The 13,302-nt window shown below is 40.3% G+C and overlaps 1 protein-coding gene and 1 long non-coding RNA gene across 2 annotated transcripts in view; one reads left to right on the forward strand and one right to left on the reverse strand.

Moving 5' to 3' along the window:
• The window catches only part of rev3l (REV3 like, DNA directed polymerase zeta catalytic subunit), a 137,879-nt gene that overhangs the window by 72,855 nt on the left and 51,722 nt on the right, over positions 1-13,302 (reverse strand). The window contains exon 4 of the mRNA XM_082148427.1: positions 8,745-8,905. Within this exon, the coding sequence (XP_082004553.1) occupies positions 8,745-8,905 (161 nt within the window). The remainder of the gene's footprint in view (positions 1-8,744; positions 8,906-13,302) is intronic.
• Positions 8,915-13,302, forward strand: part of LOC309482944 — a 116,575-nt gene continuing 112,187 nt past the window's right edge. Inside the window, exon 1 of the long non-coding RNA XR_014200453.1 lies at positions 8,915-10,029. This is a non-coding gene — a long non-coding RNA (uncharacterized lncRNA). The remainder of the gene's footprint in view (positions 10,030-13,302) is intronic.

A 13,302-nucleotide genomic window follows, 5' to 3' on the forward strand; every position in this document is an offset into this window, starting at 1 on the left:
CATTTTTGAATTCACAGTTTTAATAACCAACATGTTATCGAATTATATTTAGTTCGTTTCAGTTCTCCTTTCAGGGATGAGGAACCAAACAGAAAGGAGTTAAGAACCGAGCCAAGATGGACAAGAACAAGTCTACAAAATCAAACAACGACCAATCAGGGTGTGTAGTCTGTGGTGACGCTTAGCACAAAAGGAAGCTCTACTTCAGCAGACAGTTCCAATCACTAAAGCTAGCAGACAAGAAGGGCTGCAGTAAGAAAACTGGGAGCTTGTAAAAGGTGCCTAGAAGTCTACGAGGACCATTCATTCTGCAAACCCAGCTATCTATGCAAAAACCAAGACTGAGGAAGAAAGTGTTCTTGAGCATCACTATTATTTATGCCCAAATGCTGAAAGAAAGGAAAGCAGCACTATGCAGAAAAAGAGCAAACTTTGTCCTGAAGGAGACAAGGGCAGGGAGGGCTACACTAAAAATCAAGAGGACTTTCTCAGTAGACATCCACTAAACTTAACACAGCAATGCCGAAGTGTGTTCTCAAACACTGCAGCTAGAGCGTTCAATGTGACAAATGTAAAAACTCTCCAGGGCACTTTCAAGTCACATCAGTTGGCTTGCTATGGATTAGAAAGCATCGCCCGAGATTCACAAAGCAGTGACACCTGATCAACTTTCCAGATGTTCCCCACATCGAACTTGCACTTGAACTCGAACTAAAGTGGTCAAACTGCTTACAAGCCATTGAGAAGGCCAGCTAGCCCCATAAAGGGTCGGTGACCTCATGCTGTGGGACAGACTACTGGGAAAGACGGTTGGAGGAACTCACCCAGAGCTCTTCGTAGAGGTTGCTGTATCTGCCCACAGATCCAAAACGCACTTTGCAAGGTCGATGAGAATGGCAGCTTTGAAATATGAGGAAGTAACAGAGTACCGTCCACCAAACAAGCCATTAGCCAGATTTCATGAGTCAAGCACTCCAACCAGGAGCCGAGACTTTCTGGAATGGTGGAAGTGGGATTCCATCTGTGCAGCGTGTGAGCCTAAATACGGTGGTTGCCGCTGTGGAAATTGCCAACAAGGTGGAAAAGCAATTACTCTTGCTGAGGAGAGGGAACTCTAAAGCCCAATTTATACTTCTGCGTTGAACTTACGCCGTAGCTACCTCGTAGGCTGTATGTAGCGCGCGTACCCTTCGGCGTACCCTGACGTGCACCTCTCCAAAAATGTAACAACGCGTCAGCTCCCTCTGCAATTGTAATGCGCGTCAACGCGGACAACGACGCAGAAGTATAAATGAAAATGCGTTGCCTACAGCGTAGAGGCTCCCGCGTTGCCTACAGCGTAGAGGCTCCCGCGTTGCCTACAGCGTAGAGGCTCCGGCGTAGGTCTGACGCAGAAGTATAAATCAGCCTTAAATAGTAAGACTTAGGGCTGTGCCGGTAAACTTGACAACCGCACCACCGCGGTTGTAAAGCGCCACCGCAGTGGCTGAGTAGCACCGGCGGTGGTCTGCCAAAACAATTTTTTACATGAATATTATGACACAAAGCTTTGTTTACAAAATAAATAATAGGTTAGCATTTAAATGTTACATAGTAGCCATGGAAAAGTTCGGATTCATGACGAATGAGAGAGTTGTGCGTGAGCCCATAAATTTAAGCTTTGTCGGCTTTGAATTCTGGTTTGCGATCTGGTCACCAGATTATCGGTGAATTTAACAATATTCCATTAGTTATTCCATATAGAAAGCTTGAATTGTCTACTTTTAAACAAAACAATTCAAAACGAAAATAAACCGGCTAGCATATGCTAATGAATTCCGTATGAAGTGTGCATTTCTCTCTATAGGCGCATTCACTGCGAAGAAGACGAGTCAGCATCGTCAACTTCATCTTTGGACTTTCCATTTCCAAAGGGGATCATAAAAGTTTCTTCCTTGGTTCGCTTTTAATTAGGCCTATTATTTTCGTATTCTTTACTGTGGTAAAGTAGAAAAAACGCTGTAGGACAGATAGCCTACATTTTTACTTGTATGTCAAATTCCTTTTAACACAGTTTGTGCTTGTTATTAGACATATGGTAATTGGTAAGGCGCGTCAAGTTTATTTGTAAAGCGCGTTTCACACGTGCGGGTAGGCATGTGCCGGTATCAAATTTTCATGCTGCGATTAATTGATTGAGCTTTTATCACGGTATACGGTATTATCACAATATTTTAATTGCTCAAGAGAAACTGATGGATTGGGGGGGGGGATGTAGAAAAAAAAAACCTTGCATCACAATAGGTGTAATTGTGATTGTCAAAACATTTGGTAACTAAACAGAATTTTACACAATTTTCACGATTTCAATTCAATTATTGGGATTTGATTTCAATCTTGATTCAATATTGACTCTTTGGATAAATATTAGGTAGGCTACAGTAGATAGCCAACATGTTAATTTTTCTCAAGAAAAAATAAATCTCACATAATGCTGTAAAAATACAGAGAGCCCTGTCAGCTGGTATTATTAAAGGTTAAAAATTAACAAATTAAATTAAATATAATTTGGTTTTCATTATAATAACAATTATGACAAGTAAAAATATAATACAAATGTAATATAGTGCACATATTTAGCAAAAAACTCCTCTCTATAGCAATTTTTTCCTAGTCAACTAACGTGTTGGTCATTAAATGGCTTTTCCTGAGGTAAATGTAACGTTCTGTGACATAATTGTTCACCTGCAGTTTTATTTACCTCTTTCCGTGGTTGAAAAACACTGATTGATTGATATTATGTATGAGGCATATATACCTTTCGGTAAGTTGTACTGTATCTTTAAATAAAAAGTAACAGATGATCGGTTTACTTGAACTGAGGCGCTACAGCGATCGGTCACGACACATTTACAAGCACCAAAACGGTATTTATTGTCTGAATTTCATAATAAAATGGACAGACCATGAGTGCTGAGAATTGTTTTCATATCAAAAGTAACCTGCTCTGTCTAGTCTGTCGGTGTCCGTGTCCTCTTTGCTCCGCGATTTTTTTCTGCGTGAGAAAATGGATGTGTGGCGCGAGAGCGTGTGAAAAGTGTAAATTGCGTGAGTCTCACACTGAATGCGTAGAATTGACGGCCCTGCTTTTAGAAGGGGGATAAATCGTCGTCAGCGTTCCTCCTTCCGCCATGCTTCTTCTCCATGTGAGGATTGTTTACATTAGACTAGAGTGCGCACTGCGCCGCATGCACACAGTGCTAATACATGTGGGGATTGTTTACATCAGAGTGCGCACGTGTTTCGCGCAGCATATACCGTTTAAACCGTTTGTTTAAGCGGTTGATGGAAAATAAGCTAATGCGCGTTCTATAAATATAAATTCTGATCTATTATTTTTCGCGGTATTTTGAAGTGCCCGCGATGATAATATCGTGCATATTCATTACGCGATTTATCGCATTACCGAACACCGGCATATGTCTACGCGCGGGTGATTTTTGTTTTGCTTTCTCTGGCAGTGCAATATCAAACATAGCCTAAATGCCTTGCCCTTGTGGAAGATAAAATTCGCTTTTCATACCTTTTACAAGTAGAAAACATGAAGATATCAGAAAAGAGTTTGATGGTCTCTTTCCTGCTCGTGTCCCACATCCCTCTCAAAGTGCAAAGCGGTAGGCTATATCACACGTCTGTGTGGAAATATTAAACGACAGTTTTTTAAAAAGTTTTTTAAATAGATTCAACTTTATTATAAGTTACCAATATTTACTGATATTTATTTCAATGCTTTACAGGCTTTAGTGTGTTGTTTCTTTGTTTTTTATTTCAAAACAACCCCCCAACCACCGCCGGTAGTTGGTCCATTACCACCGCGATGGTAAAAAACTGCCACCGTCACAGCCCTAGTAAGACTGGGCCTCACTTACAACCAGGAGGACAACCACAGCAAAGAGCTGCATTGGCATGCTAAATATCCTTAGTTGGAGGACCCAGCTTCCTTGACAAACAGGAGTGCAGTTGAACTTGCAGCTACAATCTTGAGTATGGAGAAACAGCTAGCCAAAGAACCTGAGTGGAAGGCTGCCTATAGCGTGACATGCTTGAGGGGCTGCAGTAAAGTTATCCAAAAACACAATCGCTAACTAGCGTGGGCCTGTGTGGTACGCAAGCTATCTTATTGCTCCGAACCCTCACTCAGACACAATGCCAGTGAGACTTGTTTGGAACTGCAGCCAAAGATTCAGAGGTGTCCGCGTAAATGATTTGTTAGTGAAAGGCTCAGACTTTCTTAATCAGATACATGTTGTCCTGCTGAGATTCAGGAGTGCACCGCATTAGGAGATATCAAGATGATGTACAATTCCGTCTAGTTGGAAGACCGTTAAATGCATATGCACAAGTTCCTTTGGCGAGACTTTATCAACACTGGAGACAAATCAGCAGGCTGCATCACGCAGCTGGCAATGCGTGAAACTGCCAATTTACCATCCTTTGCTCACCTTGAGGGTGCTCCATCAAGACAGCTATGTTGACGACATTCTCACATCCCACAATGACCTTCACCACCTGAAGTTCATTGTGGCAAATGTGGAGCTGATCTTAAAAGCAGGAGGATTTCTTCTCAAGCCATGGGTCTTCTCAGATCAAAGTGGGAGGGGTGAGTCAGAGGACGAGCCCTTTGGAACCAAAGAAAAGATCAGGATTCTACCAAACCAAATACGCGATGATGACAACCAAGCACTTGGCCTAGGCTAGGCACTTGGCCTAGGCACTTGGCCTAGGCACTTGGAAGACAAGCTCTGTGTGATGACAATCAATCAATTTCTCAAAGAGAAAGAAGAAAATGAGACTTGGTCAGAAGACTTTCGCAAGAGCAAGTCAGGGCTCAAACACCAAATCCACTGACACAAAGGGAGTTGAGTCAGGTTTCGGATGTGTATGATCCAGTAGGCCTAGTGACTCCAACCAAACAGAAGGGAACAATTCTAGTCCGCAGAGCTTTCCAAGAGGCAAAGGGTGGTTCCAGTCAGTGAAACTTGGGACACCACCCTCTTGGATGGTCTCAGGGAAGATGTAATCAAGCTCTTTGTAGAGTGGGTCCAGCTTGGCCAGATTAAATTCACTAGAACTATAACTCCTCCAAATTCCAATGATGAACACTGAGCAATAACCTGCTTACGGTGCAATAATGTACCTCAGATGGAACTCTGATCAGGGCTCAATCACCAGGCTTGTGGAGTCCAAAGCCAAACATTAGACCACCAAGGAGACGCTGTCAAAGCAGAGATGTGCGAAGCATTGTTTGCCTCAAGGCTGCGGAAGTACTTTGAGCAGCATAGCCGAATTAGAGTTGGGAAGTGGTACCACTTGGTTGATAGCTTTCTCGCTGTATAGCACCAAGGACTGTTGGCTATGGCTATAAGAGATTCTTCGCAAACAGAATTGGAGAATTCCCAGGAATAATGAAGGCGCAAGAATGGTGGTGGATACTGGGCCCAAAGAAACATAGCTGATGTGATCACCGGGGGGCTAATCCTCAATACCTTGATGAAAATTCAGAGTTCCTGATCTTACCAATAGATGAATTGCCAATCAAGTCTTCTAGATCTTGCAGCTATCATCAAGAAAGCATTAGTAAGCTTCAAAAGAAGGCATTCGCAGCAGTGCTTAAGAATCAAGGCAAAATGGGGATCTCAACCAAGTTCAAATAGAAACCAGGAGACCTCCTGCAGGGTCAGCTGTCCAAAACCTGTGTGACGTGGAACGGTTCAGTGATATAACTAGACTAGTTAAAGTGCCCCTATTATGTTATTTTACATATGTACAGCGCGCGCTTCAAAAACAAAAATACCATAAGACCATTTGCCATAAGAACGTCAGCTGTCCTGAGGCTTCCTACACCGTAAACTAAAGACAGTAACGAACAATGACGTCGATTTTACCATATCAATGCAAGCGCGAGTCCAATGATGAAACACTGGAAGTAGTAGTTATTCAACCCGAACCTCCATCGCAAGGACGACTCGAGCAGGACGATTCTCAGTGATACACTACTCAGTCTGAGGTAGATTATGAGATGTTGCAACTGTAATTCCTCACCATCAGCATTAACAAGTGCACGTCCATCAATAAACCGATTATTTTACTTGTACTAATTTATTTACAGAGTATTTTTGTAATATATTGCGGTGAACATGTGGAAACTGTATCAATAACTGATGTAACAAACGTTGGTAAAACAAATCTTGCTCCATGCTTAATCTTTCCTCAAAGTAGTGAGAATGACAGACAATCTGCATTAATAGACACAGTTATAGGTAATAGTGGCCCACAAACTGATTAGCAGAAGTATTTAAGTAAGACAGTGATAATGCGAGTTAGCCAGTTTGCAGGAGACCTACACAATATAAAACTCAAAACTAAGTATTTTGAACACCATCTTTCAAATTCAAGCAGTTTGTGAATCCTGCATTGAACTCTGAGATTTGAGAAACAGTCGTCAGTGAAATAAAGGGAACAGAGCAAAAGTTTAGGATTATACTGCTGTGATATCATGGTAAAGATGAATTTTAACCACTGATTCTTCACATGCTCGTCCTTGGGCAGTGAAAGAAAAACTGGCTTTACCTCGACATGATGCTATATTCAGTGTCCACAGGAATCAGCTGCCAGTTTGAGGTTAGAGTTTTCCCTGGTGTTTGCGCACGCAATAAGTGGGCGGAAAATATGCTAATGTTTCGTCTTGACGTCACAAGGAAACGGCTTATGACTCGTTTGAAAAACAATTCATTTAATTGACTCAAGAGTCGACTCTTACTTTTGAAAGACAATAACTTTATATACAGTGCACTTTCAGATTTAAAACTTTGCAGTATGTTTTCATTCACTTAGAGCCATGTTACACACTACATGAAAGGTCATTTTCAAAATTCCATAATAGGGGCCCTTTAAGACAGTAGCATGGTTCTGAAGAGCAGTAAAAAAAAAAGTTCCTTTTAGGCAGACATCGGACCCTAAACAACCCAAAGTGGGAGGCAGTCTCTTCAGCAGGAACCATCTCGGTGAGAGAAAGAAATGATGCCCTGCGAGACATTTTCCTTGCTACGAAAGAAGGTATGATCTTCCCGAACACCACCAGAGACAGGCTTGTAGTCTATAAGGGTCCAGACTCTGGGCTTTTGGTTTGTGGTGGAAGTGTGCAGGTCTTTAAAGAAGATGTCACAGCGAAAGCCACGGAGGATTGGCTCAAACTCTGCTTAGGATGAGGAGGAAAGCTTGGGTCATCAGGGTTAGAAGAATAGCTCAAAAGGTTGTTGACAGCTGCGATCAGTGTAGGAAGACCAAAGCAAAGAAATGTCAATGAGTGATGGGTAATTTACCGCCAGAGAGAGAGAGAGAGAGAGAGAGAGAGAGAGAGAGAGAGAGAGAGAGAGAGAGAGAGAGAGAGAGAGAGAGAGAGAGAGAGAGAGCAGCCTGTTGCACCCTTTGAGTTTACAACAGTAGATATCTTTGGGCCCTACCTTGTGAAAGATGATGTTAAGAAAAGAGCATCGATGAAGGTCTGGGGTGATGTCTTTGGCTGCATGTCAAGTACAGCAATCCACACAGAGCTGGCTAAATACCAAATCAACTGAAGGTTTCTTGATGGCCTTCCAAAGATTCACTGCAGTTAGGGGCTATCCAAAGAAGATCTATTCAGATCCATTGCTGCTGCTTCAGCCATTATATGGTAGAAATATCCAAATAAAAATGTGTTCAACAAGCTGACAGAAGTTCATCCATTTCTTTGTTGGAAAGTAAAAAATGTAACTGAAGGTTTATTGTTGTCATTGTAAATATTCACTTTCACATATGACCACAGAGGAGAATCCAAGAGGGTCATATTCAGCAGACAAACTGACACACAATTTTTTAGTATTTATTTCAACAAATGACAACCAAAATCAAATCCATAGAAGCTTGTGAACAATTTTGAAGTGGCTGCGAGGAAGTTCTGCTAATTCACAAGCCGAGTGAGAGTCATTATCGCAAATGTAATGTTAATTATTAAACCAAACAAAATACAAAACTTTCAAAAACACTCAGAAATGTGATTATTTATTGAGTGATAGGGCTTAATCAGTGACATTATTACTAGATTTGATATGCATCGTCTTTCCGTCACCTCCTCAACCTGCTTCCCTTAGTGTTTTTACACGTAAGGCGAAAAAGCTTATTACACTGTCCAGTTTTCTCCCTGATGCAAGTTTCTATGGCAAGTCTCGATTCAGCATGAATGACCTATAATGGCGACTTTTTTCACAATCACGACAGAAAATCAAAATACTGCCCTAAACTCACTAGCAGAAAGGCAGCGGGATATAAAAAAAAAAAAACAGACGAACTCAACACAGCGTGATGGCAGATTAAGTAGAGGCTGGGACTCATTTGCATAAAAAGTGTGGTAATGGTGTATCCCTAATTAAAAGGTATTATTACAAATCTTCAGAAGTTTAGCCTCTAAATTAATCCCGTTCAAAGCATCAGTGCTAAAAACATTAAAGCTAAAAAGACAGAAGGAAAAAATCTATACAAACTCAAAATCAAACTCCTCAACTAATAAACTAGTTGGATTTTGGACCAGTTGACCATCCGGCTGTTTTACATGTTGGTCAGATAATCTCTTTCTAAGTGGGTGGCACTGTGAATCAGACTTTTAATAATCAAAAGTCTGACAAAGCAAGTATTCATATCTTGTGTGTATGAATGTCTGCATGCGTTACCTGTTGCACTGCTTTTTCGAAACTTAACAGCAGCAAGACTGATCATGTTCATGCCGTAGAGGTTGTAATCGATAAAGAGCTGCAGCAGGAAGGGAATATGAGCTTCATGGGGCTGAAAACTCTTATTCATTACAGCTCCACCCTGCAGGAGTTCACTCACCCTACAAAGAGAAAACATGCATTCAATCAGTCAAGTCAAGTCATCTTCATTTATATAGCGCTTTTAACAATGTAGATTGTTCCAAAGCGGCTTTACAGAGATACAAGGATAGTTTAAAGTAACAGAGATTGTTTTGGCTTTATAGCAGTTCTTGAATAAAGTTATTTTCCAGCTAAAGTTCATTTGATTGATTCACTTCCGTCGCAACGATCATTAGTTATTAACTTATTAACTGTTTTAACAGGAAACTCTACACAGACTTTAAACGCGAAACCTGTGAGAACGCTGATGGCGTGCACATGCGTATTACGAGTTCAGTCTATTGGTATGCGCGTTTGAATATATATGCGCAGGTTTGTAATTCGCTACAAACCAAGCCTTAAAAAACTACTTGTCTGGCCTTAACATTTTGATACAGAATTTTATCACTTCGGGGTAGATACGCAAACCGAATTTTCCGGACAACGCTTTATCTGGTAAAGGGATCCTCCATAAGGAGAAACTACTGGCACTTTAGCACCCCGCTATGAAATCGGGTCCAGGCGCAGGTCCTTCATCAGATCTGGATACAGCCTGGATCCGGCAGGCTGCGGTAAAACCTCGGGATAAACAAAAACACAAAAATTAGCGTAGATGCCATTCTTCTTATGATGTAACGAGTACATCAGGATTTATGGGAAGTGTTCCCGGTTCCGGCTGACCTGATCTATGCAGCCTAACATTGAATTATAAAAGTCTATAATGTGTTATGTGTATGCTAGGTCAAAGAGATGTGTTTTTAGTCTAGCTTTGAACTGACAGAGTGTGCTTGCCGGACAATGGTAGGAAGACTGTTCCAAAGTTTTGGTGCTAAATAGGAGAAGGATCTACCGCCAGCAGTTGATTTTGATATTCCAGGTATTATCAACTGGCCGGAATTTTGAGATCGCAATAGACGTGAAGGACTATAATGCGTTAAGAGCTGCGGAGCTAAACCATTTAGTGCTTTTTAAGTAATCAGCAATATTTTAAAATGTATACGATGTATAATAGGGAGCCAATGCAGTGTTGACAGAACAGGGCTAATATGGTCATACCTCCTGGTTCTGGTAAGAACTCGAGCTGCTGCATTTTGGGCCAGCTGTAGTTTGTTTATTAAGCATGCAGGGCAACCACCCAGTAGAGCATTACAATAATCTAGCCTTGAGGTCATGAACGCATTAACTAATTGTTCCGCATTTGTCAATGAGAGCATATGGCGTAATTTAGATATATTTTTAAGATGGAAAAATGCGGTTTTACAGATACTAGACACGTGACTTTCAAATGAAAGATTGGTATCAAAGAGCACACCCAGGTTCCTAACTGACGACGAAGACTTTACAGAGCAGCCATCAAGTGTTAGACAGTATTCTAGGTTATTACGTGAGGACGTTTTTTGTCCAATAATTAGAATCTGTGTTTTTTCAGAATTTAGTAGTAGGAAATTACTAGTCATCCAATTTTTTATATCAGCTATGCATTCCGTTAATTTTGTGAATTGGTAGTTTTCGTTAGGTTGTGAAGAAATATAGAGCTGAGTATCATTGGAATAACAGTGAAAGCAAATTCCATGCTTCCTAATGATATCTCCTAATGGTAGCATGTACAGAGTGAACAGCAGTGGTCCTAGTACTGAGCCTTTTGGTACGCCATACTGAACTTTTGATCGATAAGACATCTCTTCATTTACTGCTACAAACTGATAGCAGTCAGATAAGTATGATTGAAACCATGCTAATGCAATTCCACTAATGCCAACATAATTTTCAAGTCTATTTAAAAGAATGTTGTGGTCAATAGTGTCAAATGCTAAGATCGAGTAACACCAATAGAGAGATACAACCACGATCGGATGATAAGAGCAAATCATTTGTGACTCTAATGAGAGCTGTCTCGGTATTATGGTACGGTCTAAATCCTGACTGAAAATCCTTGCAGATATAATTTCTTTCTAAAAAGGAACATAGTTGTGAAGATACTGCCTTTTCTAGTATCTTTGACAGAAAGGGAAGATTCGAGATCGGCCTGTAATTGACTAATTCCGTAGGATCAAGTTGCGTTTTTTTAACAAGCGGTTTAATCAAAGGTTTTTGGTACGTATCCTAGAGACAAAGATGAATTGATGATAGTAAGAAGAGGATCTATGACCTCTGGAAGCATCTCTTTCAGTAGCTTAGTCGGTATAGGGTCTAACATACATGTTGTCGGTTTAGATGATTTAATGAGTTTAGCTTCCTCTTCCTCTCCTATAGCAATAAATTAATCAAATTTTTCCTTAGGGAGACTACAGTGCACTCCCTGATGCGATACTGTAGTAGACGATTGCATAGTTATAATTTTTTCCCTGATATTATCCATCTTATAAGTGAAGTTCATAAAGCCATTACTGCTGAGTTGCTTGGAAATTTCTGGGCTGCTTCAAGACAATTCCAACAATTTCTTTTTCGTTAGTTTAGCCACTGTTTCAAATAAATACCTAGGGTTTTGTTAATTTCTAATAGGGTTGAAAAATAAGCAGATCTAGCAGCTTTTAAGGCCTCTCTGTATGCAATCGAACTCTCTTTCCATGAAATGCGAAATGCCTCTAGTTTTGTTTTCTTCCAGTTGCGCTCCATTTTTCTGGCTGCTCTCCTGAGTGCCTGAGTGTGCTCGTTGTACCACGACGTTGGACTATTTTCTTTAATCTTCTTTAAGCACAACGGAGCAACTGTGTCTAAAGTGTTGAAAAAGAGAGAGTTAAAAGTTTCTGTTGCAATATAGAGTTCTTCTAAGCTATCCGGGATGTTGAGATGATGAAACTGATTAGGAAGATTATTAATAAAGCAATCTTTAGTGGCAGAAGCGATAGGTCTCACATATTTGTAACACGGAGTCGGCTTTGCAGCCTTGGCTAAATGTAATTTACACGAGACTAGATAATGATCTGAGATGTCATCGATCTGCTGCAGAATTTCAACAGCATCAACATTTATTCCGTGTGATAATATTAGATCTAGAGCAGTGGTTCCCAAACCTGTCCTGAAGGCACCCCAACACTGCACATTTTCTTTGTCTCCTTAATCAAACACACCTGATTCAACTCATCAGCTCATTAACCCATGTGATAATGAGCTGATGAGTTGAATCAGGTGTGTTTGATTAGGGAGACAAAGAAAACGTGCAGTGTTGGGGTGCCTTCAGGACAGGTTTGGGAACCACTGATCTAGAGTATGATTACGACAATGAGTAGGTCCTGACACGTGTTGTCTAACTCCAATAGAGTTCAGAATGTCTTTAAATGCCAATCCCAATGCATCTTTTTCATTATCTATATGTATATTAAAATTAGAGGTCGACCGATTCATCGGTTTTGCCGATTAATCGGCACCGATAGTTGATTGGTGGAACTATCGTTATCGGCAAAAATACATAACGATAGTTTTTCCTGGTCGCGTCCGTTGCTGGAGCAGCTGAGAAGCGCGCGCTGTCATTCATTACACAGTAAGAGAGAGCTGAAAAGGTCTGCTGGCATCATGCAGTACAAGAGCGGCCTCTAGAGGTGTAATAAAAACTATCGCTGATGCCTCGTGTTGTTTATTTCGACACGTGATTCTGCGTGCTGCACTGAGAGCACACGCTGCGTGGAGAGCGCTGACATCAGATGCACGTTTAAAGCACCGACAGCTAAAAGGTAGCCTATGTATACAGTACATTTTGTCATATCATTATAAAGTGATTAATTTGTTGACTAAATGCTGCATTAGTAGAGAAAGAACAGCACACCAGTATGTTTGTTTGCCTTCGAGGCTGAGAGGACGCTAACATTAGTAGGCTACCTCAAGCGGTTAAAACACTGACAAAAATAAACGTAAGTCCGACCCGAATGTTTAATGTCACAATTGTTACCTCTATTTGCATTAGTTTATATCCAGCTGGTCACTTTTATGCATTTAATATGCAGAGAAGTTGCATATTTAAACCTAGAGACGTAAGCTAGCAAACTGATATGTTCATACAGCCGACAGAAACATAATTATAAACAAATCAGAAAAGCATTAGATTTCGGTAATTTTTTCGTCATCACTTTAATACATGTTTTGTTATTTTGATTAGATAATCATCAAGTGTTTATAAAATAGAAGCAAAAGTGTGAGACTATACATTTAATATTTATGTCATTTCAATGCTCTGACATTGTAGATATTTAAGCATGACTGTTTGGATTTATATGAAATGATAACACTTACAATAAAATTCCATTTGTAACATTAACTAAGGTTAATAACTTCTGTATAAGGATTGTTCATTATTTGTTAATTAACATGTAGGCTACTAATACATTTTTAAATTAAGGTTTTTATTTGTTAACCATAGTTAATGCACTATCAAACTATGAAT

The sequence above is a fragment of the Leuciscus leuciscus genome, assembly GCF_965113295.1.
Source record: "Leuciscus leuciscus genome assembly, chromosome: 19".
NCBI classification, from domain to species: Eukaryota; Metazoa; Chordata; class Actinopteri; order Cypriniformes; family Leuciscidae; genus Leuciscus; species Leuciscus leuciscus.